This window comes from Rhinopithecus roxellana, chromosome 9, assembly GCF_007565055.1.
Source record: "Rhinopithecus roxellana isolate Shanxi Qingling chromosome 9, ASM756505v1, whole genome shotgun sequence".
Taxonomy (NCBI): Eukaryota; Metazoa; Chordata; class Mammalia; order Primates; family Cercopithecidae; genus Rhinopithecus; species Rhinopithecus roxellana.
In genome coordinates, this window is record NC_044557.1 from 21,636,159 (window position 1) to 21,649,527 (window position 13,369).

Consider the following 13,369-nt stretch of genomic DNA (forward strand, 5'->3'; position numbering starts at 1 on the left):
AACCTGTGATCCCGGCTATTCATGAGGCTGAGGTAGGAAGATGGCTTGAGGCCAGGAGTTCAAGACCAGCCTGGGCAACATAGAGACCTCATCTCAGAACAAAAAATCAGTAGAGTACTAGCTAAATAAATGCAGATCTGCAACAATTGGCCTTTTAGAACTGGAAGCCATGAGATCCCCAAATGGCGTGACAGGACAGCAGGAGCTAACCCATGAATTAGAACCCTGTTGTGCCTCCCAGCTGGGGCCCGGGCTCGCACCTTCCCCTCCACCTGTGATCCTCTCTGCCTGCTCCTTTGGGGTAGGCGACCTGGGTCAAATCCTTATCATAGGTCAGGGATGCATGGGAAGCTGTCCCTCCCCCACAGTCTGGATCCTCCTGTGCTCCCTCCCACCTCACCCTCAGGGCCTCCTACTCTGCCCTCACCACTGGCCTGTGGACCATGCACAGCCCAAACTAGATCCTGGGTCTGCCTGATTCACAGCCCTGCACTGCACCTGGCACACGGCGGCTCTGCGGCTGCGGGTGTCAGAGGAACAGACGTGCCGTGAAGGCTGGCGAGGCCTGAGCCACAGCCACAGAGGCCCCTTCCCAGCCAGCCTGTGTGCTAGAAGGCAGGTGTCCTGGGGGCAGCGACTCACCGGGCTCTGGCATGGTCCAGGCCTCACACTTGAAGTGCTCACTGGGGTCCGAGGGCTCCCCAATGCCAGCCAGGTTGATGGCAGCAATTTTGAACTCGTAGAGTGAGCCTTCCTGTCAAGCCGTCCACCTATTCAGATTTTGTTTAAATTAATACATGAGATAAAGGATGCATTACAGTCCACTGAGGGGGAGGATTTGTTATAACTGGTTTGTGAAATAAAATATGAGAGGAAGGAACCGTGTCGGGAAATTGGACCAAATATTTCAGGAAGGCCCTTGATGGAGCCCGACAAGCAGCAGCCGGGTGAAACCTTACGTGTCCCTCACTCGTCCCTCACTCAATCCCCACAGGCTCCTACGGGGGTCGGGGACAGGTGATACCCCAGCGGCAGGTAAGGAAACTGAGGCACAGAGAGGCGACAGTCACCCAGGGCCAATGCAAGGGCAGAGGCCTGGAGGAGACAGGCACTCAGGCCACGTACTGTCCCCTGAGCAGGCCCTGCCCTGGACCCAAGGGGGGTCACCCTGGAGACAGAGCCCACCACGTCCCCCACACTCAGACTCTACAGGAAAAGAGCCCCTGGGCTGCCCAGGTCCCTGGGGTGCTGCAGTCCAGGGCCACCCACCAGGCTCTCAGGGACACTGTCTGGCTGGGGGACAAAGCACGAGGGAGGCCTTTGGCCAACACTACAAGCCTCGACTCCACAGGGCTAGTGGGACAAAAACACTATCTGGGTAAACACTGTCTCGAAAAATAGCTTCCAAAGTAAGATATCTGAGGATAAATGGCTTCGGTCCACGGTGACGGCCTTCATCCTCCTCACTGGATGAGCTGTGAAGCATTCAGAAAGTAAGCAGGTGCTTTTATCGGGAATCTCGTACCGAGTAAAGAACTGTTGTGCTGAGCGAGATGACCCCAGGACAAAAGGAGAGACACTGTGCGATCGCGCTCAGATGTGGAATCTGAAACAGCAGCACTCACAAAGACAGAGAGCTGAAGGGCAGGTGCCGGCTGCGGGGGCCGCTGGACAGAGGGACAAAGTTCCAGCAGGAACAGGAGGGGCGAGTCCTGGTGCTTCCTGCACAGCTTGGGGATGATTTAGCCCATAATAATGTGTTGTAGACACATTTCAAAAAAAATTTTTTTTTTTTTTTTTTTGAGGCAGAGTCTCGCTCTGTCGACCAGACTGGAGTGCAGTGGCCGGATCTCAGCTCACTGCAAGCTCCGCCTCCCAGGGTTTACGCCGTTCTCCTGCCTCAGCCTCCCGAGTAGCTGGGACTACAGGCGCCCGCCACCTCGCCCGGCTAGTTTTTTGTATTTTTTTTAGTAGAGACGGGGTTTCACCGTGTTAGCCAGGATGGTCTCGATCTCCTGACCTCGTGATCCGCCCGCCTCGGCCTCCCAAAGTGCTGGGATTACAGGCTTGAGCCACCGCACCCGGCCAAAAAATTTTTTAAATAGATTTTAGGCTGGGCATGGTGGCTCATGCCTGTAATCCCTGCACTTTGGGAGGCCAAGGCGGGCAGATCACCTGAGGTCAGGAGCTCCAGACCAACCTGGGCAACATGGTGAAACCCTGTCTCTACTAAAATAATACAAAAATTAGCTAGACGTGGTGGCACGCATCTATAATCCCAGCTACTCGGGAGGCCGAGGCAGGAGAATTGCTGGAACCCGGGAGGTGAAGGTTATAGTGAGCCAAGATCATGCCACTGCATTCCAGCCTGGGTGACAGAGTGAGATTCTGTCTCAAAAAATAAATAAATGCATAAATAAATAGATTTTAAATGTTCTCACCACAAAAAAATTATAAGTACTGGGAGGCAATGGAGAAGTTAATAGCTTTATTTAATCATTCCATAATGTAAACATATATTAAAATATCACATTGTACCCCATTTATACATACAATTATTATTTGTCAATTGAAAATAAAACAATTTTTAAGTTGAGAACATTTAGACATTGTAAGGGGTCAGAACAGAGGTTGAACGTGGGCAAAATATCAGTCATGTCACAACAAACTGGGAAGTTGCCTACATATCATAATATGTGTATAAAACATTGAAAATATAAAGAGATATATTTATAAGGCAGACTTTTCTAGTAGACAAAGATTAGATCTTCTAAGGCCTTACCCCCTCCACAAAGGAAAGCCCTCCTGTTGGAGTGTAAGTGAATCCCCAGGGGTCTGTGGCTCCCCAGGGTCGGGATGGGAGCTGCCGTGTGAGATGAGGGCCGTTCATCCATGCTCAGATGAGGGGTCAAGGGCCAGACAGGGAAACAGGACAATGGCTACCAAGGGTATGTCTGGATCTGACCCCAGATCTCTGAGCTCCGAGTTGATGTCCTTGCCACACTCTGCACCTGAGCACCACGGGCACCACGGCAAGGGACTCTCTTGGAGGCTTGACATACAAGAATGTCTCAGGGAAGTGGTGGGTGACAAGCAGAGAGCCAACATCACTCTTCCTAAACAGACATCCAGCACGACTCTCCCCTCAGACTCACACATGAGACTCCATCCCTGCCCTCAAGGCCTCAGAGTCTGGGGCAAGGAACATTACCACGGTACTGGGACCAGATGCTGGTCACACCAGAGGTCATGGACTCATTGTCAGACCCACTCCACCACTGAGCTCCCTTCTTCACTGCTTCTCAAAAAGAAAATGATTCCTAGGATCTTTTTAGCTCCAAAACTTCATGATTTCATGATACTATTTTTTAATCCATTTTTGTGTCTATCAAATTATCTAATGTCATCAAACGCGGAAACATTGCCCAAAAACTGTAAAGAACCACCCAGGCAAAAATAAACAAAGAAATAAAAACCAACCGACCGTTAGGATTGTCTGTTTGCTGGGTGAGGAATTGACCTCGTGCCAGTTTTTATGGTGAACTTCACGCTTGTCCAGGTAGTAGCCCAGGATGGGCGAGCCACCGCTGAATTTCGGAACCTTCCAGCCGAGGGTCATGGAGTGGCCGTCACAGTTGAGGAGTGTGATCCCATAAGGATGGGACGGGACGGCTGCAAGGAAGCACAGCCAGGGAGTTACTGAGGACCTCAGCTGGGGGTTTTGTCCCAGGGCAGCCAGCTCTAGTGTGGCGGAGGGAGGAGGAAGCAACCTGGAGAACGGCCTGAACACTGTGCTCTCTGATCCCTCTTAACCCACATTTAACCACCTTGGTCTTTACACCCTTTTAAAGGGGATGAGTATAAAAATAAATCAAAAGTTTATCTCCTGTATATGTATTGCTATTTCTAAGTGTATCTACTAAGGTTTCCATAGGACAAGGGTGATGAACGGTTTGAATCTGGTGTGAACATTTGACACAGCAGAAGATGGCCTGTCCTCCCTGCCCCGTGAAAGAAGCTTGGAGAAGGAGCTTTCACCTTTACAACCATAAGGAATAACCACTCAGCATCTGTGGCCAGAGATGACAGATACGATTCCAGTTTGTTTTAATTTCCTACACAGTTACAGGAGCTTCAGGTTCCTTCAAATGAGTGTGAATTTGTGTTTGCCTGTTTGAGCAGGGCATTCGAAACAGACCGGGCCTGAGTCTGCTTTGCCCAGCTCTGAGTCACCTCGATGTGGCCATCCTCTGTCACCCGAGACACAGGTGACTAGAGTTAAGTGATTCTTATTGTAGAATAAAAACAGGTCGGGTGCGGTGGCTCATGCCTGTAGTCCCAGCACTTTGGGAGGCTGAGGCAGGAGGACTGCTTGAGCTCCTAAGTTTGAGATCAGCCTGGGCAACATGGTGAAACTCCATCTGTACAAAAAATCAAAAAATTAGCTGGGCTTGGTGGTGCGTCCCTGTGGTCCTAGCCCATCAGGAGGCTGAGGAATGAGGATTGCTGGAGCCCAAAAGCTCAAGGCTGCAGGGAGCTGTGATTGCACCACTGCACTCCAGCCTGAGCAACAGAGCGAGACTCTAAGTCTAAAAAAAAATTACGGGTTTTCCTTTAGTAGGAATGACTTTAAAAAGAAAATGGGAATGTTTGAAAGTCCCTCATGGAAAAAATTGAGAGATTAATCTTAAAACAAAAGAGTCAGCGCTATTGTACCTAGCTAAGTGTTACCAGATTTGACATTCCTTGGAAATCCAACAGCAATCTCATTAGAAGATAAATTTTAATTTCTGAAAACGTTGCAAATTTAGTCAGAGATGAAAAATCATCAATGAGCAACACAGTTCCCTCTGAAGTGGGAAGATAATACTGTGAATCCAAGTGTGTCGTGTGTGGCATTTGTGTTTCAAAATGTTTCTGAGTATGTGCACTTACTTGGCATGGTGCATTTCATGAGAAAGCAAAGCCACGAGGCTGCAGCACAGCTTGACACAGCCAACTGTTCTAGGGAGGGTCCCTGAGATTTAGGATCCCAATTGTCTCGTTGCATCAAAATAATAAAAACTGTCAAACATCACTATTTACCAACAAAGTCACAAAGTTACATAAACATGACATTCTCTGAAGTGATTAAAGTTCCTTAAACTGAGAACAGCTAAAAAGGCCATTGATGTCACTGTATTTTACCACATATTTTGAAAAGAGAAATGTAACCCCTACAGCACACATATACATACATATACATATATATATATATATATATATATATATATATATATATATTTTTTTTTTTTTTTTTTTTTTTTTTTTTTGAGACAGAGTCTTGCTCTGTCACCCAGGCTGGAATACAATGGTGCGATCTTGGCTCACTGCAACCTCCTCCTTCCGGGTTCAAGTGATTCTCCCGCCTCAGCCTCCCAAGTAGCTAAGACCACAGGCACGCACCACCACGCCCGGCTAATTTTTCTATTTTTAGTAGAGACAGGGTTTCACCATGTTGGCCAGGGTGGTCTCGATCTCTTGACCTCATGATCCAGCCACCTCAGCCTCCCAAAGTGCTGGGATTACAGGCATTAGCCACCGTGCCCGGCCTACAGCATACATTTTCACACGAGTACAGGTATTTGGCAACACATGTGACCTCTAATAATGTTTTCTATTTTTAATTTGTGTTTTATTAGCGTATTATCATTTCTCCCTCATTTCCAAGACGAGCAGTCAACCGAGAGGCTTCAAAGAAATGCATGTTCTCTGTTCAACAATTGAGTCCCCTTTTTCCCTCCAATAAATTTCCGAATGGCATCATAAATGTTTATTCATGCAGAAATTACAGTGTACGGGAGCCATCGGCCCAGAACAGCCTGTGAGTGACTTACTGAGTGCAGCCTGCACTTTTATGACGTCTGATTCCTGGGAATTTTCACTCATCCCCACGGCATTGACCGCCTTGACTCGGAAGATGTACTGCTCTCCCGTGGTTAAGCCGTGTACCACGAACCTGAGAAACACAGGGATCAGGGTCAGAACTGCCAGGCTCCACTTTTTCTCTACTGCAGCAGAAGCGAAAATCATCCTGAATGCTCCATAAAAACTTTTTATGGACAACATACATCCTTCATTTTCAATTCCAGTTAATTAGCTCAACATTTAGAGTCTAAAAGTAAGGTCACAGCACCCAATTATAGCCGGAGCTGACTACACGTGGCGTCAAAGCCACTTGTTCTGTGAGTTCACCTTTGCTTTTGCACTTTCTAGGCCTCGTCTGGATCAAAGGTCCATTATCCAACAGTATGCCATTCCTTATCTAAAAGAACCTATGTATGTAAAACTTAGTGAGCGGTAATCACACTGCAGTGGTTAGAGGCCAAGATTTGGAAGTCAGATGGACTAGACTCGAATACTGGCTTTGACACCTCACAGATCCTCACAGATTTTATGGCCTTAATCAAGCTCCTTAACCCCTGTAAGACTTCGTTTTTCTATCTATAAGATGGGGATAATTCCTACCCCACAGCATTGTTGCAGGCACTACAGGGAAAACTCTCGGTGAAGAACTTAGCACAGGTGCCTTGTGTATGGAAGGTACGCAGTCTGTGTAAGCAATTATTACTTATCATATATAGTCAATAAATATTCACTAACCATTTCCCTGTACTGGAATCATGTTTTAAGTTTCTTATTCTGATCGATATTTCTGCATTTGGTGTGGGCTGTGAAGAACATCTAATTGTTATTCTCTTCGATGACATCTCTTTTTGTTAGCCACCGCTTTTTACAGTGTATTTTTTTCAGATTGTAAAAGGAGAAATGGCTGAGCCATAATTGATCATTCATCCACAAGGGTGGTTCTGACAGCTGCCGACATTTTCCTAAGACGTGTATCGCAGAGAAGCCTAATACCTCAGACATCCCTGCACACTCAGCAGACAGCAGGAGGAAGGATCTCCAAAGGCAGGGTCACTGGCTTTCCCCTGCAAAGCAGCCAGCATCCCCCCAAGCTGCCCCCACTTCCCAACAAGTGAAGAGTTGGCGCCTGGTGGGGTCTCCATCAGGCGCTAGAGAATAGAACTACCAGGCACGTGATCAAAGCAACTTTCAAGTCAAAAAAATCAATATGAAAAAAATAAAACGACTTTCACATTGTAGTCGCTATTTTTAACTCTGTTATTCAAAGAAAAGGGCTAAGTGCTAATTATGTCGGAAAAAAAAAAACAGGTTCTGGAACTCTCCTTTCATCCATAAATAAATTGTTTCGGTCAAGATGAGCGAGTGCAGTAACTAGCTCATCCAAGTGGTCAAACTGTAAAATTATACAGTCCTCGTGCGTGGCTAAGACAGACTCATTTATGCAGAAGCCTTGTGGCCGTGGTACTCCCTAGTGCCAGGGCCACAGGGGCCTCAACAGTCTTGCTTCTCATGCTTTATTTCAGGGCTGACTGCAGGGCTGGGGAAGGAGGCCGCACCTGTTGTATCCGATGGGCTTGTGGTTGCAGGGCTCCCAGTGGTTGGTTCCGGCCACGCAGCAGTCCACGTAGTAGCCCAGCAGGTCCTCCTCATGCTTGGGTCGGTCCCACTGCACCACCACCGACGTCTTGGTGTTTCGGGAAGCAAGAACCCGACCCGGAGCAGAAGGGACAACTTTTTGTAGGAAACAAAGGGAGTGGTGAGATGGCATCAGAGCTTTGGAAGCTGCACCAGAGATCTTCCAGCCCTTTCCACAGGGAACTGGACGGCCAGGTTGGAGGCTTTGGAAGAAATTCAGACGAGGGGTCTGGGAGCAGGAGAGGAGCCCGGGGCTGACCACCCAAGGGCCGTTGGGAGGTGCTGGTCTCTCCTATCTCTTCCCAAGCTCCACACAACTCCTAAAGACACAGGATGACATCTATCCTGAAGCCTCCTGTCCCCCACCAAAGCAGTTAAAAAGATCCTCTGTTGGCACTGGGGATGAGGACACCTGGGTAATAACTTTTTTGAACTGGAAATTAACCAATTTTAAGAAAGTTAAGACTCAATTTTATCAGATCTGTTGGAATCTCCCAGGGGCACTCAACATTCAATCATGACCTGACCATTAGATCCTCTCATCTCGTGCCAGGCCCCACTAGTGGACTGTGAACTGGGGTCCGGTAAGGCCTTGGGGCCACCTGTGTCCTCCATGCTAGCCACCTGGGCCACACCCCACAGTGTTTCTCAATGATGGACACTGTCATTTTTCACATGTGTCATAAAGCACAAGAAGGCTGGGCCCTGCTAAGAGACAGCTGGTCTCCTCAAGCCTGTGGTTCTGGGTATGAGTTCTAAGAGCTTTGATTAAAACCAGAGCCAGATAGAAACTTGAGGATGCCCTGGAGGCAGCTGGCCTCGTGACCTTGTTCACTTCCATATCTGGCTTTCTCAGGAAACAGGACATAGAGAGAGAGGGAGGAGGGCACCCGGGCACTCAGAACTGTGTTCCTGACACCAATGTGCCTCCCACGAAGGCTTCTGGGGATTTCCAGGGTGCCTCTGCTTACATGCTAGTTAATTGTCATCCATGAAGGAGTTATGACTCCAGGGACTGCAATTCAGAATTTCTGTAATTTGTATTTGAAACCTTCCAAGAGGGACCATCAAGCCAGATGGACAAGAAACTCTAGTGCCTGGCTGGGCACACTGGCTCACGCTGGCATCCCAACATTTCGAGAGGCCAGGGTGGGAGGATCCCTTGAGTTCAGGAGTTCGAGAGACTGGCCTGGGCAATATGGTGAAACTCTATCTCTACAAAACAATTAAAAAAAAAAACTAATTAAAAAAAAAACCCTAGTGTACTTAAAATTTGAATTACTTTAAAAGTGACCATTGCAGAGAAAAGGGAACACTTATACACAGTTGGTGGGAATGTAAATTCATTCAACTACTGTGGAAAGCCATGTCATGATTCCACAAAGAGCTGAAAAAAAAAAAAAAAGAACTATCATTCCATGCAGCAATCCCAGGACTGGGTACACACCCAGAGGAACATAAATCATTCTACCATAAAAGACATGTGGATGCAAATGTTCATGGCAGCACTGTTCACGATAGCAAAGACATGGAATCAACCCAAATGCCTATCAATGACAGATCGGATAAAGAAAATGTGGTACGCATATACTGTGGAATACTATGCAGCCATAAAAAAGAACAAGACCATGTCCTTTGCAGGAACATGAGTGAAGCTGGAGGCCATTACCCTTAGCAAACTAATGCAGGAACAGAAAAACAAATACCAAATGTTCTCACTCATAAGTGGGAGCTAAATGATGAGAACACGTGGACACATAGAGGGGAACAGCACACACTGGGGACTATCAGAGGGTCTAGGGTGGGAGGAGGGAGAGGAGCAGGAAAAGTCACTAATGGCTACTAGGCTTGGTACCTGGGTGACAAAATAATCTTTACAACAAACCCCCAGGACACAAGTTTAACTATGTAACAAACCTACACATGGACCCCTGAACCTAAAATAAAAGTTAAAAAAAAGTTTAAATAAAACAATGAAAGTAACCATTTCCTAACCATATTTTTCAACTCACTTACTGGTTTCACTGAAAAGAAGATGGAGCTTTGGAGAAATGTCAAGAACCAAACAAAACATGACAGAGAGCTCTTAATCTCTTGTAAAGTTGAGTTTTAAGTCCACTTGAACTTCAACTCGTTTATAACATTAATGTCTTTATTCACATAATTTCAGGCTATTTGGCGTCACCCCACTCTTAGCCCGTCCTGACTTGGGACCACCCAGGGTGACAGCTCACCGGTCATGTCCTGGGCCTCAATGGGGGACGTTATCTCCGACGGCTCGCTCAGGCCGTGCCGGTTGGCTGACAGCACTCGGAACACGTATGACTTCCCCTCCATGAGGTCAAACACAGCATATCTCGGGGACCTCACGGCCGTCTGGGCGTTGACTCTCTGCCAGCTGCCGCTCCCCACCACGGACTACAAAGAGAAACAAGACTGGCGGTGAAAACCGAGAGGTTCCCAGAGGCGTGTGGAGGAGGAAGAAATGCTCTGTTTTCGCTAACCCAGGTCCACCAGGCGAGCCCACCGTGTCTCGCACACAGAGGATGGCCATGCATCTTCTCTGAGTTTTATAAAACATGATGCCAATTTGGAGAAGGAAGTCACGAATTACCCAAAGTTGATCATATCTACTAATAAATATTTTTCCATTAAAGTAAATAATTAAACCATAGAAAACGTAAGAGAATCAACACGTAGGTGGTAGTTTTAGCAAAATAGAATTAACCTGCAAATAATAAAAGATAATTTAGAAGTATATTTGCAAAATTCCACCATAACTCAGTGGTTCACATTTCAACTTAAAATTATTACCATATTGCAGCTACTTGCGGTAGTGATAAATGACAGCAATCAAAATGGCTGTCAATACAGTAAGACACATGGTGATATGTTCATAGATTAAAAACCACATAGCCAGTTAAATTACTGTAAAAAGATATTTAGTCTGATAAGAAGAATTATATTATTTTGTGAAATGTAACACAGAATGCAAATTGTATGATATAACAAGTACATTAAAATCTATGGAGAAAAAGACTATAAATATATGTACCACACTTTAATACGGCTATTTTATATGATGGAATTATTGCTGATTTTAATTGCACTCCATGTAACTTCTCTGTCTTTCCCAAATTTTATATACTGCTTATTTATTTATAATTACTTTAAAAACCTTGATTACATTTTATTTTTTCACACAGAGATAAAACTCCTTTTTTGAAAGTAGTTTTGTGGTAGTAAAAGTTGGATATACACTGACCCTGGTAAGTCTGCTGAAAATTTCAGATAGCAACTCAGACTTCTAGAAATCAGACTCATATTTGAAGGGGTTTTCTCTCCTTTTGGTGGAAGTGAAAAGTCGCTATTTTGCATCTGCCCCAGGCGTTCGCAGTGGCAGCCTCCAGGGCATCATGGGCCTGAGGCCCTGGCGACCCCAAGCCACCGCAGTCCAAGTGTCTATAGGAGAGCTTCCTCTCCTACCTCAGAATGTGGGTCCACAAAGGGAAGGCTTATCTACTGCTGGGGGAATGTCAGTTAGCTCAGTCACTGTGGAAAGCAGTTTAGAGACTTCTCAAAGAACCTAAAGCAGAACTACCATTCCATCCAGCAATCCCATTACTGGGTATGTGCCCAAAGGAAAATAAATCATTCATCCAGAAGATGCATGTGCTTGTATGTTCATCGCAGCACTGTCCATAGCAGCAAAGACATGGACTCAACCCCGGGGCCCATCAACGGTGGACTGCAGGGAGAAAACGTGGTGCCTCCACACCATGGAATACTAGGCAGCCATAAAGAGGAACAAAATCATGTCCTGTGCAGCCACATGGGTGCAGCTGGAGGCTGTTATCCTAAGTGAATTAACACAGGAACAGAAAACCAAATACTGCATGTTCTCACTTATAAGTGGGAGCTAAACACTGGGTACGCATGGACACAAAGATGGCAACAATAGACATCGAGATCTACCAGACAGGGCAAGGGCTGAAAAACCACCTATGGGGTGCAATGCTCACTACCTGGGTGATGAAATCAATTGTACCTCGAAATCAGTATCACGCAATATACCCTTGTCAGAACTTGCACAGGTACCCCCGAAGGTAAAATAAAAGTTGAAATTACATTTTCTTAAAAATGTGTTTACTGCAAAGGCATAAGAATGACACAATGGACTTTGGGGACTGGGGAAAAGAGTGGGAGGGCGGGTGAGGGATAAAGGACAACAAATACGGTGCAGTGTACACTGCTCAGGTGATGGGTGCACCCACATCTCACAAATCACCACTAAAGAACTTACTCATGTAACCAAACACCTCCTGTACCCCAATAACTAATGGAAAAATAAAATAATAAAAATTACCAAAAAAGTATGTCTGCCATGTCATCAATACTGACCGCAGGTGGTTCTGCCCACACACTGGTTCGACGGTACAGTCCACTTTCTAAAACAGTGTTTGCGGGACAGGTGTTGTGGCTCACCTGGCCTGTGAACATATTGAAGTGCCTGTAATCCCAGCACTTTGGGAGGCTGAGGCAGGAAGATTGCTTGTGCCAAGAATTTGAGACCAGCCTGGGCAACATGGCGAGACCGCCTCTCTACATAAAAAATTAAAAATCAGCTGGGTGTGGTGGCGCACACCTGTGGTCCCCGCTACTCTGGGGGTTAGAGGGCTGGGGAAGAAGGACTGTTTGAGCCCGGGAGGTGGAGACTGCAGTTAGCCATGACTGTGCCACTGCACTCTAGCCTGAGTGACAAAATGAGACCTGGTCTCAAAAATAAAAATAAAAGTGTGTTTGCAAACTTGGTGTTTCTGGTATTGGTGGAAGGTGAGGGGAATGAGGGGCCTGAGAAAATACCTTCCACCCTAGGAGGGCCCCACAGAGGGACTGACCACTTGTATTTTCGTAACACAAATAATTACATTTTGTCACCCAGAATTAATAATGTAATGTTTACCCTGAAATAATTCCAGTTTCTACCCCCTAGATAGCACACACTGCAAACAAGCAGAGAAGCCCAGAGGGTCCTCCTCCATTCTGGAGTCTGAAATACAGTTCATTTCCATTTCTGTTTCCGCCATGCTGCATTGAATGGTGCTGTATATGATTATTGTATTAGGTGGCATAAGCTTATATATGTTATATTCTCTGTCACGTGCATACTATCTATTGTATTACATATTATAATATAAATTTTGTATCACAAAACCATAGTTACAGCCTTTGTAGGACTTTGGAGGCTTATCCAACTGTGGTCTACAACCCAATAGAGGGTCACCAAGTCAGATCAGTAGGTCACAACCTGTGTTTTTAATGTCACAGGACAGGCTAAAAAGAGAATGTGTGCTGGGTGAGGTGATCATTTGTGAAATTCTGTAGGTTACCTACATACACGTGTGTGTGATTGCAGAACTGCAATATACAATGTATTTTGTATTTCTTTGCATGCATTCAGTGAAAAAAAAAAAAGCCTTCTATTGGATGATCTGGCAATTCTAAGGCTTCTCCGTCTTGTGTGAATTTCCTCTACACGACTGCCACCCAATGGCCATATGGCTTGTGCACAAGCACGGCCAGCAAGGAATCTGGAATCACCAGCATGTAGGTGCCTGGAATGCTGCAGCAGGAAGGAGATGGTGGAACCCTCTCCACAGGGCAGTGGAGAACACGGGCAACCAGAGAGGGAAGCGACTGCCTGCTCACACCAAGGTGCAACGCTAGGCTAGGACGCAGCCCAGCCCCTGGTGCCAATTTCCGCCCTGCTGTGGTGTCATCTCATGTTCCCCAGCAATGGTGCAGGGTCTGGACCCACTGATGGACC

At 46.4% G+C, this 13,369-nt stretch overlaps 1 protein-coding gene across 1 annotated transcript in view; it reads right to left on the reverse strand.

Annotated features, from left to right (window-relative positions):
• The window catches only part of MYOM2 (myomesin 2), a 98,218-nt gene that overhangs the window by 44,938 nt on the left and 39,911 nt on the right, over positions 1-13,369 (reverse strand). Inside the window, 5 exon segments of the mRNA XM_030937489.1 lie at positions 643-754; positions 3,485-3,672; positions 5,877-5,998; positions 7,464-7,638; positions 9,777-9,960. Of these exon segments, the coding sequence (XP_030793349.1) occupies positions 643-754; positions 3,485-3,672; positions 5,877-5,998; positions 7,464-7,638; positions 9,777-9,960 (781 nt within the window).